General features: G+C 40.7%; 1 protein-coding gene across 1 annotated transcript; it reads right to left on the reverse strand.

Annotated features, from left to right (window-relative positions):
• Positions 1–10,921: 10,921 nt before the first annotated feature.
• On the reverse strand, positions 10,922–23,551 carry ZFTRAF1 (zinc finger TRAF-type and ring finger containing 1; the record flags this gene model as incomplete). The annotated part of the gene is given in 3 exon segments (XM_088062727.1): positions 10,922–11,330; positions 19,023–19,234; positions 23,490–23,551. Coding segments are annotated over 3 exon segments (666 nt in total), but the record flags the coding sequence as incomplete, so codon positions are not given.
• Between the last annotated feature and the right edge of the window lie 646 nt (positions 23,552–24,197).

Here is a 24,197-nt window from a genome sequence, read left to right on the forward strand (position 1 = left end):
TCCTTGGATTTCTGCAGCTCTGGGAAAAACCGGGAATGCTCTCCTCAAAGCCCGGGGGAGACACCGGGAATCCCGGGAAAAAACCACGGGAAAACGGCGGGAATTGGGGGGAAAGGATGGGAGGGGGGTTTGGTGGGAAAGGATCCGGGAATTGCCGGGAAAATCCAGGGAATTCCCGCAAAAATCCAGGGAATTCCGGCAAAAATTCAGCGAAAATCCCTGCGAAAATCCAGGGAATTCCTGTGAAAATTCAGGGAAGTCCTGCAAAAATTCGGGGAATTCCTGCAAAAAAAAAATCCAGGGAATTCTCACATAAAAAATCCAGGGAATTCCCATTAAAAAATTGAGGGAATTCCTTTAAGGATCCAGGGAATTCCTACAAGGATCCAGGGAATTCCCATTAAAAAAATTCAGGGAATTCCCACCAAAAAATCCAGGGAATTCCTGCAAAAAAAATTAGGGAATTCCTTTAAGGATCCAGGGAATTCCAGCAAAAATCCAGGGAATTCCTGCAAAAATCCAGGGAATTCCTGCGAAAATTCAGGGAATTCCCACCGAAATCCAGGGCATTCCTGCAAAATTCCAGGGAATTCTCCAAGAATTCATGGAATTCCCACAAAAAATCCAGGAAATTCCCCAAAAAATCCAGGGACTTGAAACAAAAATCCAGGGAATTCCTTTAAGGATCCAAGAAATTCTCACAAAAATCCAGGGAATTCTTGCAAGAAGCCAAGGAATTCCCACCAAAAAAAAAAAAAAAAAATCCAGGGAATTCCCCCAAAAAATCCAGGGAATTGCCCAAGAATCCAAAGAATTCCCAAAATTTGGGGGATTTTATTCCCCTTGCATTAAAATTGGGGGGGAAATTTTGATTTTTTTGGGGAAAAAAAGGAGAATTTTGGGGAGAAAAAAGGAAAATTTAGGGTAGAAAAGGGGAATTTTTTTTGGGGAAAAGGAGAATTTTGGGGAGAAACAAGAATTTTGGGGCAAAAAAGGAAAAATTTGGGAGCATAAAAAAAGAATTTGGGGAAAAAAAGGAAAATTTGAGAGAAAAAAGGGAGACTCTTGGGGGGAAGAATTTTTTGGGAGGGGAAAAAAAGAAGAATTTGGGAGAGAAATAAAAAATTTGGGGGGAGAAAAGAAAATTTTGGGACAAAAAAAAATTGGGGGAGAAAAAAGAAGAATTTGGAGGGGGAAAAAAAGGATAATTTTTTGGGGTAAAAAAAGTAGAATTTTGAGGTAAAAAATGAGAATTTTGAGGGGATTTTGAGCCCCTTTGGGAGGATTTGAGGGACCCTCGGGAGGTTTTAATCATCTGAGGAGATAAAATTTAATTAAAATTTAAATTTTAATTAATTCCCCTGAGGGGAATTGGAGCCTCTGGGGGGGATTCAGGAGCCTCAGGAGGAAAATTTGATTTTTTAGGGGGAAAAAAGGGAATTTTGAGAGGATTTTGGGCCCTTCTGAGGGGATTTGAGCCCAAAAATTGTGAAGGAATTTGAGTCCCTGTGAGGATTCAGGAATCCTGGGAGGAGAATTTGATTTTTTAGGGGGAAAAAAGGGAATTTTGAGGGGATTTTTGGCCCTTTTGGGGGGATTTGAGCCCAAAATCATGAGGGGATTTGAGTCCCTGGGATGAGAATTTGATTTTTTAGGGGAAAAAAGGGAACCTTGAGGGGATTTTGGGCCCTTTTGGAGGGATTTGAGCCCAAAATCATGAGGGGATTTCAGCCCTGGGAAGGAGAATTTCATTTTTTAGGGGAAAAAAGGGAATTTTGGGGAGATTTTTGGGCCCTTTGGGAGGTATTAGAGCCCAAAATCGTGAGGGGATTTGAGCCCCTGGAAGAATTCAGGAACTCCAGGAGGAGAATTTGATTTTTTAGGGGTAAAAAAAGGAATTTTGAGGGGATTTTGGGGCCCTTTTAGAGGAATTTGAGCCCAAAATCGTGAGGGGATTTGAGCCCCTGGGAGGAGAATTCGATTTTTTAGGGGAAAAAAGGGGAATTTTGGGGGGATTTTTTGCCCTCTTGGAGGGATTTGAGGGCAAAATCGTGAGGGAATTTGAGCCCCTGGGAGAGGTTTGAGAGTTTAAAAATCCCCGAAGTGAGGATTTCAAGCTCAGTGAGGGGTTTTGAGCCCCTGGGAGAGGTTTGAGAGTTTAAAAAGCCCCGAAGTGACGATTTCAAGCCCCGTGAGGGGATTCGAGCCCAGGGCGGCCTGAGGAGGGGAAAGGCTGAGGGAACCGCGGGTCCGCCTGAGGAGGCTCCGACGCGGGAGGAACTCCTCGAGCCCTGAGGGTGCCCGTGCCGCCTCCCAGCCCTGCTTAAAGCCCCTGAAGCGCCGATTAAAACGCGTTAAACGCCATTAAAGCCCCGACTCACGGCGGATCTCCCGCTCCGCCTCAGCGCTCAGCTCGCCCGCCATTCCCGCCGCTGTCCGTGACCACACCCCCCTCGCGTTCTGATTGGCTGAGCGCCGCTGCTTCCACCAATCAACGCCCGGAGAGGCGGGAGCGGCCGCTCCTATTGGTCAGGAGAGGCGAAGTCCCGCCCCGTCGGTGAGGCGGGAAAAAGGCGCCTCCGCCCGCCCCGGAGCAGCCGCGGGGCATCATGGGAAGGGGGTGGCGCCCCCTGGCGGCTCCCAGCGGCTCCCAGTAACTCCCAGTTCGCTCCCAGTAAATCCCAGTAACCCCCAGTGACTCCCAGTAAATCCTACTTCACTCCCAGTATCCCAATCCCAGTGCTCCCAGTGCTCCCATTAAATCCCAGTGCTCCAAATCCCAGTGCTCCCAGTGCTCCCAGTGCTCCCAGTATCCCACAGTATCCCAATCCCAGTGCTCCCAGTATCCCAATCCCAGTGCTCCCAGTATCCCAATCCCAGAGCTCCCAGTATCCCAATCCCAGTGCTCCCAGTATCCCAATCCCAGAGCTCCCAGTATCCCAATCCCAGAGCTCCCAGTATCCCAATCCCAGTGCTCCCAGTATCCCAATCCCAGAGCTCCCAGTATCCCAATCCCAGAGCTCCCAGTATTCCCAGTTCACTCCCAGTAAGTCCCAGTAGCTCCCAGTTCAGCCCAGTTCACTCCCAGTAACTCCCAGTTCGCTCCCAGTAAATCCCAGTAACCCCCAGTGACTCCCAGTAAATCCCACTTCACTCCCAGTATCCCAATCCCAGTGCTCCCAGTATCCCAATCCCAGTGCTCCCAGTATCCCAATCCCAGTGCTCCCAGTATCCCAATCCCAGTGCTCCCAGTATCCCAATCCCAGTGCTCCCAGTATCCCAATCCCAGTGCTCCCAGTGCTCCCAGTATTCCCAGTGAGAACCTCAAATTCTCACCAAAACCACCCCAAAACTCTCAAATTTTGGCCAAAACCCCCAAATTTGGGTCAAAACCAGCCCAAAATCCTCAAATTTGGGTCAAAACCCCCAAATTTGGGTCCAACCCACCTCAAAAATATCAAATTTTCACCAAAAACCCCAAAATTTCACCGAATCACCCCAAAACCCTCAAAATTTGCCCCAAACCACCACAAAACGCCCAAATTTTCCCAAAAACCCCCAAAATTTCACCAAAATCCCCCCAAAATGCCCCAAAATCCTCCCAAAAATTCCCCAAAATGCCCCCAAATTTTCCAAAAATCCCCAAATTCACCAAAATCCCCCCAAATCCCCCAAAATTTTCCCAAAAATCTCCCAAAAATCTCCAAAAATTCCCCAAAATTTCCAAAATCCTCCCAAATATTCCCAAAATTCCCCCAAAAACCCCAAATATCCCAAAATTCCCCCCAAAATCCCTCAAATTTTCCAAAAAATCTCCCAAAATCTCCCAAAATTCCCCAAAATTTCCCGAAATTCCCCCAAATCTCCCAAAAATATTCCCAAAAATCTCCAAATTTCCCAAAATTCCCCCAAAATTCCCTCAAAATTTCCCAAAAATCTCCAAAAATTCTCCAAAATTCCCAAAATCCCCCCAAAATTCCCAAAAATCCCCCAAAATTTTCCCTAAAATCTCCCAAAAGTCTCCAAAAATTCCCCAAAATTTCCCAAAATTCCCCAAATCCTCCCAAATATTCCCAAAAATCCCCCAAAATTCCCCAAAATTCCCTAAAAATTGCCCAAAATTCCCAAAAAAATCCCCCCAAAATCCCAAAATTCACCAAAATCCTCCCAAAATGCCCCAAAATTCACAGAAATTTTCCCCAAATTCCCCCCAAATTTTCCAAATCTTCCCAAAATTCCCCCAAATTTTGTCATTTTGGGGATTTTTTTCCATCCTTTCCGAGCTTTTTCCGCCGTTTTTTGACAATTCCGGGACTTTTCGGGGCCGTTTTTGGTGATTTTGGGTCAATTTTTGGTGATTTTGGATCAATTTTTGGTGGTTTTGGATCAATTTTTGGTGATTTTTGATCAATTTTTGGTGGTTTTGAGACCTCCCCATTGATTTTTCACCAATTTTTGGTGGTTTCCAACCAATTTTTCTTGCGTTTTGATCAATTTTTGGTGTTTTTGAGAACTTTCCGTGGATTTTTGGCCGATTTTTGGTCATTTTAGGCCATTTTTTGGTGGTTTCAAGACGTTTCCACTGGGTTTCCACCCATTTTTGGTCGTTTTAAACCAATTTTTGATGGGTTTAGATCAATTCTTGGAGGTTTCAAGATCCTTCCATTGGTTCTTGATCAATTTTTGGTCATTTTAGGCCAATTTTTGGTGATTTTGAGACCTTCCCGTTGGTTTTTGACCAATTTTTGGTGGCTTCACATCAATTTTTGATGGTTCCAAGACCTTTCCATTGGTTTTTGACCAATTTCTGGTCATTTTAGGCCAATTTTTGATGGTTTTAGATCAATTTTTGGACGTTTCAAGATCCTTCCATTGGTTTTTGACCAATTTCTGGTCATTTTAGGCCAATTTCTGGTCATTTTAGGCCAATTTTTGATGGTTTTAGATCAATTTTTGGAGGTTTCAAGATCCTTCCATTGGTTTTTGACCAATTTCTGGTCATTTTAGGCCAATTTTTGGTCATTTTAGGCCAATTTTTGATGGTTTTAGATCAATTTTTGGTGGTTTTGAGACCTTCCCGTTGGTTTTCCATCGATTTTTGGTGGGTTTAGGCCGATTTTGATGATTTGGAAGCGATTTTTGGTGGTTTTGAGACTTTTCCGTTGGGTTTTGATCAATTTTTGGTGATTTCAAACCAATTTTTGATGGTTTTAGATCAATTTTTGGTGGCTTTAGATGATTTTTTGGTGGCTTCAAGACCTTTCTGTTGGGTTTGGACCAATTTTTGGTGGTTTCAAACAAATTTTGGTTGCTTGAGATCCATTTTTGGTGGTTTTGAGACCTTTCTGTTGGTTTTTGACCAATTTTTGATGGTTTTAGATCAATTTTTGGTAATTTTAAACCAATTTTTGGTCATCTTTGGCCAATTTTTGGTGTCTTCAGATCAACTTTTGGTGGTTCCAAGATCTTTCCTTTGAGTTTCCACCAATTTTTGGTGGTTTCCAGACTTTTCCGTTGGGTTTGGACCAAATTTTGGGGGTTTCAAACCATTTTTGGTGGTTTCAGATCAATTTTTGGTGGTTTTGAGACGTCTCCGTTGATTTTTGACCAATTTTTGGTGGTTTCAAACCAATTTTTGGTGGCCTTTGATCAATTTTTGGTGGTTTTGAGACCCTTCCATTGTTTTTTTACCAATTTTTGGTGGTTTCAAACCAATTTTTGGTGGCTTTTGATCAATTTTTGGTGTTTTTGAAGCAATTTTTGGTGGTTTTGAGACCTTCCCATTGATTTTTGACCAATTTTTGGTGGTTTCAAACCAATTTTTGATGATTTCAAGACCCTCCCATTGTTTTTTTACCAATTTTTGGTGGTTTCAAACCAATTTTTGATGATTTCAAGACCCTCCCATTGGTTTTTGACCAATTTTTGGACATTTCAGGTCATTTTTGGGTGACTTCAAGACCTTTCCGTTGGGTTTGAACCAATTTTTGGTGGTTTCAAACCATTTTTGGTGGGTTTAGATCAATTTTTGGCAGTTTTGAGATTTTTCTGTTGGCTTTCCATCGAATTTTGGTGCTTTTAAGACCTTTCTAGTTGGGTTTCCACCGATTTCTGATGGTTTTAAACCAATTTTTGATGGTTTTAGATCAATTTTGTGCTTTCAAACCGATTTTGGGGTGGGTTTAGATCAATTTTGGTCATTTTAATCCAATTTTTGGTGGTTTCAAGACTTTTCCATTGGTTTTCCACCAATTTTTGGTGGTTCCAGACCAATTTTTGATGGTTTCAAGAGCTTTCACTTCGGTTTCCACCAATTTTTGGTGGCTTTTGATCAATTTTTGGTGATTTTGAAGCAATTTTTTGGTGGTCTTGAGACTTTTCTGTTGAGTTTTGATCAATTTTGGGTCGTTTTAAACCAATTTTTGATGGTTTTAGATCAATTTTTGGAGGTTTCAAGATCCTTCCATTGGTTCTTGATCAATTTTTGGTCATTTTAGGCCAATTTTTGGTGATTTTGAGACCTTCCCGTTGGTTTTTGACCAATTTTTGGTCATTTTAGGCCAATTTTTGGTGATTTCACACCAATTTTTGGTGGCTTCAGATCAATTTTTGGTGTTTTTGAGACCTTTCTGTTGGTTTTCCATCGATTTTTGGTGGGTTTAGGCCGATTTTGATGATTTGGAAGCGATTTTTGGTGGTTTTGAGACTTTTCCGTTGGGTTTTGATCAATTTTTGGTGATTTCAAACCAATTTTTGGTGGCTTCAGATCAATTTTTGGTGGTTCCAGGACTTTTCCATTGGCTTTTGGCCAATTTTTGGTCATTTTAGGCCAATTTTTGGTGGTTTCAAGACCTTTCTCTTGGTTCTTGACCAATTTTCGGTGGCTTCAAACCATTTTTGGTGGGTTTAAATCAATTCTTGATCGTTTCAAGACATTTTCATTGGTTTTTAACCAATTTTTGCTGATTTTAGGCCAATTTTTGGTGGTTCCAAGACTTTTCTGTTGGGTTTTGACCAATTTTTGGTGGTTCCAAGACCTTCCCATTGGTTTTAAACCAATTTTTGGTCATTTTAGGCCATTTTTTGGTCATTTTAGGCCATTTTTTGGTGGCTTCGAGACCTTTCCACTGGATTTCCACCAATTTTTGATGGTTTTAGGTCAATTTTTGATGGTTTCAAGACCCTTCCATTCATTTTCCGCAGATTTTTAGCCAATTTTTGGTGGTTTCAAACCATTTTTGCTGATTTTAGGCTGATTTTTGGTGGTTTCAAGACCTTTCTCTGGGTTCTTGACCAACTTTTGGTGCTTTCAAACCATTTTTGGTGGCTTTAGATCAATTTCTGATTGTTTCAAGACCCTTCCATTGTTTTTATGCCAATTTTTGGTGGTTTTAAGACCTTTCCGTTGAGTTTTGACCAATTTTTGATGATTTCCATCAATTTTTGGGGGTTGAGATCAATTTTTGGTGGGTTCAAGACCCTTCCATTGGGTTTCCACCAATTTTTGGTGGTTTCAAATCAATTTTTGATGGTTTCAAGTCAATTTTTGGTGGTTTCCAGACCTTTCCATTGGGTTTAGATCAATTTTTTGTGGTTTGAGGCCAATTCTTGATGGTTTCAAGACCCTTCCATTCATTTTCCACGGATTTTTGGCCAATTTTTGGTGGTTTCAAACCATTTTTGGTGGGTTCAGATCAATTTTTGGAGGTTTCAAGACTTTTCCATTGGCTTTTGACCAAGTTTTTGTGGTTTTAGGCCAATTTTTGGTGGTTTCAAGACCTCTCTGTTGGGTTTTCACTGATTTTTGGTGGTTTCAAACCATTTTTTGGTGATTTCAAGACCCTTCCATTGCTTTTCCCCCAATTTTTGATGGCTTTAAACCAATTTTTCACCCTTTCAAGCCAATTTTGACGCTTTTCACCCACTTTAGGGGGGATTTTTATCCATTTCCCATCGTTTCAAACCATTTTTGTGTCTTTTTCCCGGCCTCCCTTCTGCGTTCACCCCAATTATGGGTGAGTTTCACCCATTTTCGACGCTCTCAAGCTGATTTTTACCCGTTTCAAGCCCATTTTTGTCACTTTTAACCAAATTTTGACGCTTTCACCACTTTTCCGTCACTTTCCCACCATTTTTTACAACCTTCAACCCATTTTCGATGGTTTTGGCCCCATTTTTTTCACTTTTTCCAATTTTTTTTGATTTCAAAACATTTTTCTTAGTTTTTCACCCATTTTTGCCGCTTTCAGACCCTTTTTTTTCAATTTCAAACCATTTTTATCACTTTCAATCCATCTTTTGACGGCTTCAAACCAACTTCAAGCCAATTTTGATGGGTTTGAACCAATTTTTGATCATTTTTTGGGCCTTTCTGTTGATTTTTCACCATTTTTCGGTGTTTTCGGGCAACTTTTGGGAGATTTGAGACATTTCTGTTCAGTTTGGACCCATTTTTTGATGTTTCACCCATTTTTTGACGGTTTCAATCCAGTCCCATCATTTTCCCACCATTTTTGTCCTTCTCAAGCTGGTTTTTGATGGTTTCAAGACATTTCTGTTGAATTCCCACCACTTTTGATGATTTTCAACCCATTTTCGACGGTTTCAAGACACTTTTTGTCACTTTCAACCCAATTTTCCAACCTTCAAACCATTTTTTGATGGTTCCAAGTCAATTCCATTCATTTCCCACCATTTTTTATCACTTTAGAGCCATTTTTGATGATTTTCAACCCATTTTTGACGGTTTCAAGCCAATTTTTGTCACTTTCAAACCACTTTCGTCACTTCCAAACCATTTCTTTACGGTTTCAAGTCAATTCCATTCATTTCCCACCATTTTTTATCACTTTTGAGCCATTTTTGATGATTTTCAACCCATTTTCAATGGTTTCAAGCCAATTTTCTCACTTTCAAACCACTTTTGTCATTTCCAAACAATTTTTTGATGGTTCCAAGCCAATTCCATTCATTTCCCACCATTTTTTATCACTTTTGAGCCATTTTTGATGTTTTTCAACCCATTTTCGATGCTTCCAAGCCAAATTTTGTAGCTTTCAAACCGTTTTTGATGGTTTCAAGTCAATTTTTGCCACTTTCAGACCTCTTTTGATGGATTCCCACCACTTTTTGCCACTTCTGAGCCATTTCTGACGATTTCAAGCCAAATTTTGTCACTTTCAAACCGTTTCTTTATAGTTTGAAGCCAATTCCATCGGTCTCCCACCGTTTTTTCTGACTTTTGAGCCATTTTTGATAATTTTTAAGCCAAATTTTGTCACTTTCAACCCATTTTTGATGGCTTCAAGTCGATTTTTGTCACTTCCAAACTTTTTTTGATGGATTCCCACCACTTCTTGACGCTCCCAAACAGAATTTTTGTCGCTTCCTGCCCTTTTTACACCGTTCCCGTCCCCACCCATCCCCTCACCGACTTCCACTGATTTCCGACCTCTTCTTTTCTTCTTTCTGCTAAAATTCCTCCTTCCCTCTTCTCCCCCTGCCCAATCCCAGAAAAAAACAACAAAAAAAACCCAAAAAAACCCCAAAAAACAATAAACACCAAAAAAGAAAAAAAAACAATAAAGAACTCAAAAAAACAAAACCAAACCAAAAAAGAAAACTAAAAAACACCAAAAAACAACCCCAAAAAAACAAAAACACCAAAAAATAAACCCCAAAAAACAAACAAAAAAAAAGCCAAAACAAAAAACCCCAAAAAACTAAAAAAACCAAAAAAACAACCCCAGAAACACCAAAAAATAAACCCCAAAAACAAACAAAAAAAAAAGCCAAAACAAAAAAACCCAAAAAACTAAAAAAAAAAAACAAAAAAAAACAACCCAAAAAAACAAAAACACCAAAAAAATAAACCCCAAAAAACAAACAAAAAAAAGCCAAAACAAAAAACCCAAAAAAAACTAAAAAACACCAAAAAACAACCCCAAAAAAACAAAAACACCAAAAAATAAACCCCAAAAAACAAACAAAAAAAAAGCCAAAACAAAAAACCCCAAAAAACTAAAAAAAAACAAAAAAAAACAACCCCAAAAAACCAAAAACAGCAAAAAATAAACCCCAAAAACAAACAAAAAAAAGCCAAAACAAAAAACCCCAAAAAAAAACTAAAAAAAAAAAAAAACAAAAAAAACAAAAACACCAAAAAAATAAACCCAAAAAACAAAAAAAAAAAAAACCCAAAACAAAAAACCCCAAAAAACTAAAAAAAAACAAAAAAACACAACCCCAAAAAACCAAAAACAGCAAAAAATAAACCCCAAAAACAAACAAAAAAAAGCCAAAAACAAAAACCCCAAAAAACTAAAAAAAAACCAAAGAAGAAAAAAAATCCAAAAATATAAATAAAACAAACAAAAACCCCAAAAACAAAAATCAAAACAAAAACTAAGAACACCACAAAAAAAAACCAAAAAACCAACAAAACTAAACCCAAAAAAAACCTAAAAAAAAATAAAACCAAAAAAAAAACCAACCCCCCAAAAAAAACCCAAAAAAACGTAAAAATAAAAAAAAAAACAAAAAAATCCTAAAACAAAACCCCAAAAAAAAAAAAACCCAAAACACAAAAAAACAACAAAAAAAAGCCCAAAAAAAAACCCCAAAATACCAAAAAAATACAAAAAAAAACCCAAAAAAACAACAAAAAAAAAAGCCCAAAAAAACCCCCAAAAATACCAAAAAAATACAAAAAAAACCTAAAAAAACCTCAAAAAAAAAAAACCGAAAAAACCCCAATTAAAAACCCAAATAAAAACCCCAAAAAACCCCGGAAAAAAACCTAAAATACCCCACAAATAACCCTAAAAAAACCCAAAAAAACCCAAAAAAACCCCAAAAAAAACCCCCAAAAAAACCCCAAAAACCCCAAAACCCCCCCATAAACATTTATAAACCCCCCATAAAAAGTCATTTCCTTTATTATTTTTGGATCTGGAATATAAAAAGGCGCAGGTTGATGTTCTTGGCCGCCAGCAGTTTGTTGCACTCCACCGAATCGACGATGGGCAGCGCCATGTAATCGGTCTCGTTGCTCTCGTTGCTGAAGACGAAGTGATAAATCACCGGCTTGATCTTGACGTCGTCGTAGGGCCCCTCGAGGAGGAGGAAGGAACATTCCATGGGGGAATTCACCTTGCTCTTGAGGATCAGCTGGAAGCTCAGCGTGCGCTTGCAGGAGAGGTTGGGGTTGCGCTCGGAGTCGTTGACGCGAGCTTTCAGCACCCACGTCTGGTTGAGGACGGTGAGGCGCGGAGTCTCGTAGTACAGGCGCGTGATGAAGTCGTCGGTGCGGTACGGGCGGAACTGGACCTCTGGGAGAAACGGAATTCCCGGAATTAGCGCTGGATCCTACGGAAATTCGCCGTTATCCGAGAAAAAACTGGGAATTTTCAGTGGATTCTAAGGGAAATTCGCCGTTATCCGAGAAAAAACTGGGAATTTTCAGTGGATTCTAAGGGAAATTCGCCGTTATCCGAGAAAAAACTGGGAATTTCCAGTGGATTCTAAGGGAAATTTGCCGTTATCTGAGAAAAAGCTGGGAATTTTCAGCGGATCCTAACGGGATTTTCCATTATCTGACAAAATTTTTGGAATAATTAGCAGATCCTAATTGGAGTCATCGTTATCTGACAAAATTCCTGGAATTATCACTGGATCCAAAACTGGAATCACTGGGATGCTCCAAAGCCGGGATTCCAGTCCCATCCCAGTCCATCCCAGTCACTCCCAGTCCATCCCAGTCACTCCCAGTTCATCCCAGTCCATCCCAGTCACTCCCAGTTCATCCCAGTCCCATCCCAGTCCCATCCCAGTCCATCCCAGTCACTCCCAGCTCATCCCAGTCCATCCCAGTCACTCCCAGTCCATCTCAGTCCATCCCAATCACTCCCAGTCCATCCCAGTCACTCCCAGTCACTCCCAGTCCATCCCAGTCCATCCCAGTCCATCCCAGTCCATCCCAGTCCATCCCAGTCCATCCCAGAGCCCCCAGGGCAGGTTGGGCTCGGGGCACCGGCGCGTGATGAAGTCGTCGGTGCGGTACGGGCGGAACTGGACCTCTGGGAGAAACGGAATTCCCGGAATTAGCGCTGGATCCTACGGAAATTCGCCGTTATCCGAGAAAAAACTGGGAATTTTCAGTGGATTCTAAGGGAAATTCGCCGTTATCCGAGAAAAAACTGGGAATTTTCAGTGGATTCTAAGGGAAATTCGCCGTTATCCGAGAAAAAACTGGGAATTTTCAGTGGATTCTAAGGGAAATTTGCCGTTATCTGAGAAAAATCTGGGAATTTTCAGTGGATTCTAAGGGAAATTCGCCGTTATCCGAGAAAAAACTGGGAATTTTCAGTGGATTCTAAGGGAAATTCGCCATTATCCGAGAAAAAACTGGGAATTTTCAGTGGATTCTAAGGGAAATTTGCCGTTATCCGAGAAAAAACTGGGAATTTTCAGTGGATTCTAAGGGAAATTCGCCGTTATCCGAGAAAAAACTGGGAATTTTCAGTGGATTCTAAGGGAAATTTGCCGTTATCTGAGAAAAAACTGGGAATTTTCAGTGGATTCTAAGGGAAATTTGCCGTTATCTGAGAAAAAGCTGGGAATTTTCAGCGGATCCTAACGGGATTTTCCATTATCTGACAAAATTCTTGGAATAATTAGCAGATCCTAATTGGAATCATCGTTATCTGACAAAATTCCTGGAATTATCACTGGATCCAAAACTGGAATCACTGGGATGCTCCAAAGCCGGGATTCCAGTCCCATCCCAGTCACTCCCAGTCACTCCCAGTCACTCCCAGTCCATCCCAGTCCCTCCCAGTCCATCCCAGTCCATCCCAGTCCATCCCAGTCACTCCCAGTTCATCCCAGTCCATCCCAGTCCCATCCCAGTCACTCCCAGTCCATCCCAGTCACTCCCAGCTCATCCCAGTCCATCCCAGTCACTCCCAGTCCCTCCCAGTCCCTCCCAGTCCATCCCAGTCCATCCCAGTCACTCCCAGTCCATCCCAGTCCATCCCAGTCCATCCCAGTCACTCCCAGTCCATCCCAGTCCATCCCAGTCCATCCCAGTCCCCCCAGGGCAGGTTGGGCTCGGGGCACCGGCGCGTGATGAAGTCGTCGGTGCGGTACGGGCGGAACTGGACCTCTGGGAGAAACGGAATTCCCGGAATTAGCGCTGGATCCTACGGAAATTCGCCGTTATCCGAGAAAAAACTGGGAATTTTCAGTGGATTCTAAGGGAAATTCGCCGTTATCCGAGAAAAAACTGGGAATTTTCAGTGGATTCTAAGGGAAATTCGCCGTTATCCGAGAAAAATCTGGGAATTTTCAGTGGATTCTAAGGGAAATTTGCCGTTATCTGAGAAAAAACTGGGAATTTTCAGTGGATTCTAAGGGAAATTTGCCGTTATCTGAGAAAAAACTGGGAATTTTCAGTGGATTCTAAGGGAAATTCGCCGTTATCCGAGAAAAAACTGGGAATTTTCAGTGGATTCTAAGGGAAATTTGCCGTTATCTGAGAAAAAACTGGGAATTTTCAGTGGATTCTAAGGGAAATTTGCCGTTATCTGAGAAAAAGCTGGGAATTTTCAGCGGATCCTAACGGGATTTTCCATTATCTGACAAAATTCTTGGAATAATTAGCAGATCCTAATTGGAATCATCGTTATCTGACAAAATTCCTGGAATTATCACTGGATCCAAAACTGGAATCACTGGGATGCTCCAAAGCCGGGATTCCAGTCCCATCCCAGTCACTCCCAGTCACTCCCAGTCACTCCCAGTCCATCCCAGTCCCTCCCAGTCCATCCCAGTCCATCCCAGTCCATCCCAGTCACTCCCAGTTCATCCCAGTCCATCCCAGTCCCATCCCAGTCACTCCCAGTCCATCCCAGTCACTCCCAGCTCATCCCAGTCCATCCCAGTCACTCCCAGTCCCTCCCAGTCCCTCCCAGTCCATCCCAGTCCATCCCAGTCACTCCCAGTCCATCCCAGTCCATCCCAGTCCATCCCAGTCACTCCCAGTCCATCCCAGTCCATCCCAGTCCATCCCAGTCCCCCCAGGGCAGGTTGGGCTCGGGGCACCGGCGCGTGATGAAGTCGTCGGTGCGGTACGGGCGGAACTGGACCTCTGGGAGAAACGGAAATTCCCGGAATTAGCGCTGGATCCTACGGAAATTCGCCGTTATCCGAGAAAAAACTGGGAATTTTCAGTGGATTCTAAGGGAAATTCGCCGTTATCCGAGAAAAAACTGGGAATTTTCAGTGGATTCTAAGGGAAATTCGCCGTTATCCGAGAAAAAACTGGGAATTTTCAGTGGATTCTAAGGGAAATTCGCCGTTATCCGAGAAAAAACTGGGAATTTTCAGTGGATTCTAAGGGAAATTCGCCGTTATCCGAGAAAAAACTGGGAATTTTCAGTGGATTCTACGGAAATTCGCCGTTATCCGAGAAAAAACTGGGAATTTTCAGTGGATTCTAAGGGAAATTCGCCGTTATCCGAGAAAAAACTGGGAATTTTCAGTGGATTCTACGGAAATTCGCCGTTATCCGAGAAAAAACTGGGAATTTTCAGTGGATTCTACGGAAATTCGCCGTTATCTGAGAAAAAACTGGGAATTTTCAGTGGATTCTAAGGGAAATTTGCCGTTATCTGAGAAAAAACTGGGAATTTTCAGTGGATTCTAAGGGAAATTCGCCGTTATCCGAGAAAAATCTGGGAATTTTCAGTGGATTCTAAGGGAAATTTGCCGTTATCCGAGAAAAAACTGGGAATTTCCAGTGGATTCTAAGGGAAATTTGCCGTTATCTGAGAAAAAGCTGGGAATTTTCAGCGGATCCTAACGGGATTTTCCATTATCTGACAAAATTCTTGGAATAATTAGCAGATCCTAATTGGAGTCATCGTTATCTGACAAAATTCCTGGAATTATCACTGGATCCAAAACTGGAATCACTGGGATGCTCCAAAGCCGGGATTCCAGTCCCATCCCAGTCCATCCCAGTCACTCCCAGTCCCTCCCAGTCCATCCCAGTCCATCCCGGTCACTCCCAGTCCCATCCCAGTCCATCCCAGTCCATCCCAGTCATTCCCAGTCCCATCCCAGTCACTCCCAGTCCCATCCCAGTCACTCCCAGTCCCATCCCAGTCCCATCCCAGTCACTCCCAGTCCATCCCAGTCCATCCCAGTCCATCCCGGTCACTCCCAGTCCCATCCCAGTCCATCCCAGTCCATCCCAGTCATTCCCAGTCCCATCCCAGTCACTCCCAGTCCCATCCCAGTCACTCCCAGTCCCATCCCAGTCCCATCCCAGTCCATCCCAGTCCATCCCAGTCATTCCCAGTCCATCCCAGTCACTCCCAGTCCATCCCAGTCCATCCCAGTCCATCCCAGTCATTCCCAGTCCATCCCAGTCACTCCCAGTCACTCCCAGTCACTCCCAGTCCATCCCAGTCCCATCCCAGTCACTCCCAGTCCATCCCAGTCCATTCCCAGTCCATCCCAGTCACTCCCAGTCCATCCCAGTCCATCCCAGTCATTCCCAGTCCATCCCAGTCCATTCCCAGTCCATCCCAGTTGCTCCCAGTCCATCCCAGAGCCTTATCTGAGAAAAATCTTGGAATTATCGTCGGATCTCAATGGGATTTGCCGTTATCCGATAAAAATTTGGGAATTATCGGCGGATCCTGGCTGGATTCGCTGTTATCCCACAGAATTCTTGGAATTAGCAGCTGTATCCGAGAAAATTCCCGGAATTCTGAGCAAATCCCAACAGGATTCATCGTTATCCTGAAAAATTTGTGGAATTCTCAGCAGATCCTAAAAGGATTCACCGTTATCCTGAAGAATTCCCGGAATTCTCACAGAATTCCCTTTGTTTTCTTCGTTATCCGATGAAATTCCCAAAATTTCCCTGTCCCAAATTCCCTTCTCTCATCCCATCCTAAATCCTGGGATTCCTTCCAGAATTCCATGAGAAATCCTGGATTTTGTCTTCCCACCAGTGCAGAAAAACCTCCGGAAAACCTCGGGAAAACCTTGGGAAAATCGGGAATTCCGACAGGAGAGCCCCAGGAAATCCCAAAATCCCGGTCGGGATCGATGCTGGGGGACGGGAATTCCCGGAATTCCCAGAATTCCAGGATTTTCTGTATCCAATTGATTTTCTCAAAGCTGAGCAGGCTGGAAAAACTTTGGGAAAACCCAAAAAAATCCAAGGAAAACCCCACAAAGCCTTCAGAAAACCCTGGAAAACCTCTGGAAAACCCTGGAAAACCTTTGGAAAACCCCACAGAATTCTTGGAAAACCCCAAAAAACCTTCAGAAAATCCTGGAAAACCTTTAGAAAACCCTGGAAAAGCCTGGAAAACCTTCAGAAAACCCAAAAAAGCTTTTGGAAAACCCTAGAAAACCTTGGAAAACTTTTAGGAAACCTTCAGAAAATCCTGGAAAACCTTTGGAAAACCCTAAAAAACTTTCAGAAAACCCTGGAAAACTCTGGAGAAACTTCAGAAAACCCCAAAAAACTTCGGAAAACTCTGGAAAAATCTTTGGAAAACTTTGGAAAACCCCGGAGAACCTTCAGAAAACCCTGGAAAACCTTCAGAAAACCCAGAAAACTTTCAGAAACCTCTGGAAAACTTTGGAAAACCCAAAAAAACCTTCGGAAAACCCCAGAAAATCCTAAAAAAACTCCAGAAAACCCTGGAAAACCTTTGGAAAATCCTGGAAGACCTTGGAAAACGCCAGAAAATCCTAAAAAAACTCCAGAAAACCTCGGAAAACTTAGGAAAACTCTTGGAAAACCCAAAAAACCTTCAGAAAACCTTCAGAAACCCCAGAAAACCCCGGGAAAACCCTGGAAAAACCTTTGGAAAACCATTGGAAAACCCCAGAGAACCTTCAAAAAACCCCACAAAACCTTCAAAAAATCCCGGAGAAACCTTTAAAAAACGCCAAAAAATCCCAAAAATCCCATCCCAACCGTCAAAATCTCCCAGAATTTTGTGGAATTCCCAGGAAATTCCCGGAATTCCGGTGTTTTCTGTCCCGGTGTATCCGATCTTCTCCAAGCTGAGCAGGCTGAAAAAACCTTCAGAAACCCCAGAAAACTTTTAAAAAACCCTGGAAAAATCCTAAAAAAACTCCAGAAAACCTTGGAAAACTTGGGAAAACCCTTGGAAAACCCCAAAAAACCTCTGGAAAACCCTGGAAAACCCTGAAGAACCTTTGGAAAACCTTGGAAACCTTTGGAAAACCTTCAGAAAACCCAAAAAAACCTTCGGAAAACACCAAAAAAATCCAAAAAAAAACCCCATCCCCACCACCAAAATCTCCCGGAATTTTTGGAAACTCCCAGAATTTTTGGGAATTCCTGGAATTCCGGTGTTTTCTGTACCGGTGTATCCGATCTTCTCCAAGCTGAGCAGGCTGAAGAAACCTTCAGAAACCCCAAAAAACCTTTGGAAAACCTTTGGAAAACACCAAAAAACCTTTGGAAAACCTTTGGAAAACCCCAAAAAACCTTTGGAAAACCATGGAAAACCTTCAAACAACCCTGGAGAACCTTCAGAAAACCCTGGAGAACCTTCAGAAAACCCTTGAAAACCTTTGGAAAACCCCACAAAATTCTTGGAAAACCCCAAAAAACCTTCAGGAAAACCTGGAGAACCTTCAGAAAACCCTGGAAAACTTCAGAAAATCCCAAAAAAACTTTGGAGAACCGTGGAAAACCTTCAGAAAAACCTGGAGAACCTTCAGAAAACCCCACAAAACCTTCAAAAAGTCCCGGAGAAACCATTAAAAAACACCAAAAAATCCCAAAAAAACCCATCCCAACCATCCAAATCGCCCGGAATTTTTGGGAATTCGCGGAATTCCGGCGTTTTCCGTACCGGTGTATCCGATCTTCTCGAAGCTGAGCAGGCTGAAGAAACCTTCAGAAACCCCAGAAAACCTTTGGAAAACCTTTGGAAAACACCAAAAAACCTTTGGAAAACCCCAAAAAACCTTTGGAAAACCATGGAAAACCTTCAAACAACCCTGGAGAACCTTCGGAAAACCCTGGAGAACCTTCGGAAAACCCTGGAGAACCTTCACAAAACCCTGGAAAACCTTTGGAAAGCCCCACAAAATTCTTGGAAAACCCCAAAAAACCTTCAGGAAAACCTGGAGAACCTTCAGAAAACCCTGGAAAACTTCAGAAAATCCCAAAAAAACTTTGGAGAACCGTGGAAAACCTTCAGAAAAACCTGGAGAACCTTCAGAAAACCCCACAAAACCTTCAAAAAGCCCCGGAGAAATCATTAAAAAACACCAAAAAATCCCAAAAAAACCCATCCCAACCATCCAAATCGCCCGGAATTTTTGGGAATTCGCGGAATTCCGGCGTTTTCCGTACCGGTGTATCCGATCTTCTCAAAGCTGAGCAGGCTGAAGAAACCTTCAGAAACCCCAAAAAACCTTTGGAAAACCTTTGGAAAACACCAAAAAACCTTTGGAAAACCTTTGGAAAACACCAAAAAACCTTTGGAAAACCATGGAAAACCTTCAAGCAACCCTGGAGAACCTTTGGAAAACCCTGGAGAACCTTCAGAAAACCCTGGAGAACCTTCGGAAAACCCTGGAGAACCTTCAGAAAACCCTGGAGAACCTTCGGAAAACCCTGGAGAACCTTCGGAAAACCCTGGAGAACCTTCAGAAAACCCTTGAAAACCTTTGGAAAACCCCACAAAATTCTTGGAAAACCCCAAAAAACCTTCAGGAAAACCTGGAGAACCTTCAGAAAACCCTGGAAAACTTCAGAAAATCCCAAAAAAACTTTGGAGAACCGTGGAAAACCTTCAGAAAAACCTGGAGAACCTTCAGAAAACCCCACAAAACCTTCAAAAAGCCCCGGAGAAACCATTAAAAAACACCAAAAAATCCCAAAAAAACCCATCCCAACCATCCAAATCGCCCGGAATTTTTGGGAATTCGCGGAATTCCGGCGTTTTCCGTACCGGTGTATCCGATCTTCTCGAAGCTGAGCAGGCTGAAGATGGAGTTGTAGAGCTGCATCTCCTTCTGGCGGGTCTGGTCCATCTCATCCAGGATCTCCATCAGCTCGTTGCCCGTTTTGGCCGGGTGGGCGCACTCGGATTCGTGCACGGAGAGCTCGTGGAAAGGGCCCTGCCAGGGGCAGCCGATGCGCTTGTACTTGCACTGCGTCACCCTGAGGGGACAGGAAAACACCCGGAATGTCAGGAAAAGTTTGGGAAAAAACTGGGGAAAATTTGGGAAAAATTGGGGGAAAATTGGGGAAAAAATTGGGAAAAAATTGGGGAAAAATTGGGGGAAATTTGGGGGAATAAATGGGAAATAAATGGGGAAAATCTGGGGAAAAATTGGGAGAAATCTGAGGAAAATTTGGGAAAAAATTGGGAGAAATTTGAGGAAAATTTGGGAAAAAATGGGAAAAATTTGGGGAAAATTTGGGGAAAAATTGGGGAAAAAATTGGGGGAAATTTGGGGGAAATTTGGGGGAAATTTGGGGGAATAAATGGGAAATAAATGGGAAAAATCTGGGGAAAAATTGGGAGAAATTTGAGGAAAATTTGGGAAAAAACTGGGAGAAATTTGAGGAAAACTTGGGAAAAAATGGGGGAAAATTTGGGGAAAATTTGGGGAAAAAATTGGGAAAAAATTGGGGAAAAATTGGGGGAAATTTGGGGGAAATTTGGGGGAATAAATGGGAAATAAATGGGAAAAATCTGGGGAAAAATTGGGAGAAATTTGAGGAAAATTTGGGAAAAAATGGGGGGAAATTTGGGGAAAATTTGGGGAAAAATTGGGAAATAAATGGGAAAAATGTGGGAAAAATTTGAGAAATAAATGGGAAAAATTTGGGAATAAATTGCAAAAAAATTGAGGAAAATTTGGGGAAAATTGGGAAAAATTTGGGGGAACAATGGGAAAAAATTGGGGAAAAATTGGGGGGAAATTGGGAGAAATTTGCGGGAAAATTGGGGAAAAATTGGGGAAAAATTGGGGAAATTTTGAGAAAAATGGAAAAAATTTAGGGAAAAATTGGGGAAAAATTGGAAAAAAATTGGGGAAAAATTGGGAAAAATTTGAGAAATAAATTTGAGAAATAAATTTGGGAAAAAATTGGGGAAAATTTGGGGAAAATTGAGGGAAAATAGGGAAAAAATTGGGGAAAAATTGGGAAATAAATGGGAAATAAATGGGAAAAACTTGGGGAAATTTGGGAAAAAATTGGGGAAAAATTTGGGATGATTTCAGAAAAACATGGGAAAAATTTTGGGGGAAATTTGGGAAAAATTGGGGAAAATTTGGGAAAAATTGGGAGGAATTTGGGGGAAAAGTTTGGGAAATAAATGGGAAAGATTTGGGAAAGATTTGGGGAAAAACTGGGGTAAAATTGGGGAAATTTTGAGAAATAAATGGAAAAAATTTGGGGAAAAAATTGGGGAAAATTGGGAAAAAATTGGGGAAAATTGAGAAATAAATTTGAGAAAAAAAATTGGGAAAAAATTGGGGAAAAATTGGGGAAAATTTGGGAAAAAGTTGGGGAAAATCTGGGGGAAGAGAGCAGGAAATTTGAAAAGAATTTGGGGAAAATTTTGGAAAAAAATGGGAAAAAAAAAATGGTGGAAAATTTGGGAAAAAATTGGGAAAATTTGGGGAAAAATTGAGGAAGAAAAAATTGGGAAAAAATTGGGGAAAATTTTGGAAAAAATGGAGAAAATTTTGGGGGAAATTTGGAAAAAATGGGGAAAAATGGGGAAAAAATTGAGAAAATTTTGGGAAAAAATTGAGAAAAAATTGGGGGAAGAGAGCAGGAAATTTGAGAAAAATTTTGGGAAAAACTTGGGAAAAAATTGGAAAAAATTGGGGAAAATTTGGGAAAAAACTGGGGAAAGAATTGGGAAAATAAGCACAGGAAATTTGGGAAAAATGTGGGAAAATGGGCTGGAAAAATTGGTAGAAATTTGGGAAAGGAGAGCAGGAAATTTTGGGGAAAGGTGGGAAAATTTGGGAAGGAAGTGGGAAAGAAGAGTGGGAAATTTGGGAAAAGAGAGGGGAATTCGGGAAATTCCACCGGGAATGAAACCATCCCAAAATTCTTCCAAAGTCTGGGAATTCCCAAAAAAACATCCAGAATTCCCAAAAAAAATCCATCCTGAGTTCCTGTCAGAATCTCACTGAGGGAAACCCAGAATTCCCCAAAAATAATCTGTAATTCCCAAAAACCTACCCAGGATTCCCAAAAAAATTCCAGAATTCAAAACAAAAATTCCAGAATTCCCAAAAAACCACACAGAATTCCTAAAAACACCCCAAATTCCCCAAAAAAAACTCCAGAATTCCCAAAAAAACATCCAGAATTCCCAAAAAATTTCCAGAATTCCCCCAAAAACGCCAAAATTCCTAAAACCACCTGGAATTCCCAAAAACCACCTGGAATTCCCAAAAACCACCCGGAATTCCCAAAAAAAACCCAGAATTCCCAAAAAAACCCCAGAATTCCAAAAAAAAACCACCCAGAATTCCTAAATCTGGAATTCCCAAAAAAACCATCCAGAATTCCCAAAAAAATGCTCAGAATTTCCAAAAAAAAATCGAGAATTCCCAAAAAAATGCTCAGAATTCCCAAAAAAATGCCAGAATTCCAAAAATCCACCCAGAATTCCCAAAAAACCTCCCCAATTCCACTGAAATCATTCCCAGCCTTTGCCTGTCCTGACCCTGCAACTTCCGGTGCCGCTCCAGGAGGAATTTGGGGAATTTTTGGGAAAAATCCCAAAAATCTGAAAAAAACAAAAAAAAAACCCCAAAAAATTCCCTCAAAAATCAGCAAAAATGTCCCAAAAAAATTCCAAAAAATTCCAAAAAATTCCCAAAAAATTCCCAAAAACCTGTTCTGGTACTCCTCGTTCTGGTGCCACTACAGGGAGAATTTTGGGAATTTTTAGGTGCAAAGAATCCCAAAAAAAGTGAAAAAAAATTTTGAAAAAAATCCCCCAAAATCCCCCCAAAAATAGAAAAAAGAAATCCTCAAAAAAAAAAAAACCCAAAAAAATACCAAAAATTGCCCAAAAAAAACCCCCAAAATTCCAAAATAATCTCTAAAAAATAGGAAAAAAAATCCCAAAAAATCCCCAAAAACATCCCCCCAAAAAATTCTCAAAAACCACCCAAAATCCGGCAAAAAGAGAAGAAAAATCCCCCCAAAAAGTTGAAAAAAAACACCCAAAAATAGAAAAAAAAAAATCCCAAAAAACCCAAAAAAACCAAAAAATAAAACAATCCCCCCCCCCAAAAAAAATCCCAAAAAATCCCCCAAAATAAAAAACTAAATCCCAAAAAAATCCCACAAAAAATCCCCCCAAAAATCCAAAAAAATCCCCAAAAAATCCCACAAAAATCCCACAAAAAAATCCCCAAAAAATCCCAAAAAAAATCCCACAAAAAATCCCAAAAAAATTCAAAAAAAATCCCCAAAAAATCCCACAAAAATTCCAAAAAAATCCCACAAAAATCCCACAAAAAATCCCCCCAAAAATCCAAAAAAATCCCCAAAAAATCCCACAAAAATCCTACAAAAAAATCCAAAAAAAATCTCAAAAAAACGCCAAAAAATCCCCAAAAAATCCCACAAAATCCAAAAAAAATCCCCAAAAAATCCCCAAAAAAATCCCAAAAAAAATACAATAAAAATCACAAAAAATCCCCAAAAAAATCCCAAAAAAATTCCAAAAAAATCCCCAAAAAATCCCCAAAAAATCCCCCAAAAATTCCTAAAAAACTCCAAAAAAATCCCCCAAAAATCCACAAAAAATTCCCAAAAAATACCTCAAAAAACTCAAAAAAAAACCCCAAAAAATCCCACAAAAATCCCCAAAAAAATCCCACAAAAAATCCCAAAAAATTCCAAAAAATCCCCAAAAAATCCCCCCAAAAATCCAAAAAAAATCCCAAAAAAAACCCCCCAAAAATCCCAAAAAATTCCCAAAAAATTCCCAAAAATATACCAAAAATATCCCCAAAACACCCCAAAAAATCCCCAAAAATCCCCAAAACATTCCCCCAAAAACTCCAAAAAAATTCCCTAAAAATTCCCTAAAAATTCCCTAAAAATTCCTAAAAATTCCCTAAAAAAATCCCCAAAAATTCCCCAAAAATTCCTGAAAAATTCCTGAAAAAATCCCCCCAAAAATTCCCCAGAAAATTCCTAAAAAATCCAAAAAAATTTCCCCAAAAATCCCCCTAAAATTCCCCAAAAATCCCTAAAACATCCCTAAAAGTTTCCCAAAAAATTCCTAAAAAATTCCCAAAAAATTCCTAAAAATTCCCCCAAAATTCCCAAAAAATTCCCACAAAAATCCCACAAAAAATCCCCAAAAAATCCCCAAAAATCCCCAAAAATTCCCCAAATTCCCCCAGAACCGCCCCATTTTTCCCACCTGTCCTGGCACTCCTCCTTCTAGTACTGCTCCGAGAGGGATTTTGGGAATTCTTTAGGACAGAAACCACCCAAAATCCCAAAAAAACCAGAAAAATAAAATAAAAAAAATCCCAAATCAGAAAAAAAAAACCAAAAGAAAAAAAAATCTCAAAAAAATCATCAAATAAATTAATAAAAAAAAATCAAAAAAAAATATTTCCTCAAAAATTGAAAAAAAATCCTCAAAAAAAAAAAAAAAATCCAAAAGAAAACACCCAAACAAAACCCAAAAATACCCACAAAACACCAAAAAATTCTCCAAAAATTCCCCCCAAAAATCCCCATAAAAAAACCCCAAAAATAAAAAGAATTTCCAAAAAAAATCCCCAAAAAAATCCCAAAAAAAATCCCACAAAAAAATCCCCAAAAAATCCCAAAAAAATCCCCAAAAAATCCCCCCAAAAATTAAAAAAAAGTCCAAAAAAATTCCCAAAAAATTCCCAAAAAACCCCAAAAAAACACCAAAAAAACCCACAAAAAATCCCCCCAAAAATCAAAAAAAATCCCCAAAAAAACCCACAAAAAATCCCCCCAAAAAACCCCAAAAAAACCCACAAAAAACCAAAAAAAAACCCAAAAAAACCCACAAAAATCCCAAAAAAATCCCACAAAAAATCCCCCCAAAAATCCCCAAAAAATCCCAAAAAATCCCAAAAAAATCCCCAAA

The sequence above is a fragment of the Pseudopodoces humilis genome, chromosome 1, assembly GCF_049639895.1.
Source record: "Pseudopodoces humilis isolate 2021_Gansu_Grassland_sample_001 chromosome 1, ASM4963989v1, whole genome shotgun sequence".
NCBI classification, from domain to species: domain Eukaryota; kingdom Metazoa; phylum Chordata; class Aves; order Passeriformes; family Paridae; genus Pseudopodoces; species Pseudopodoces humilis.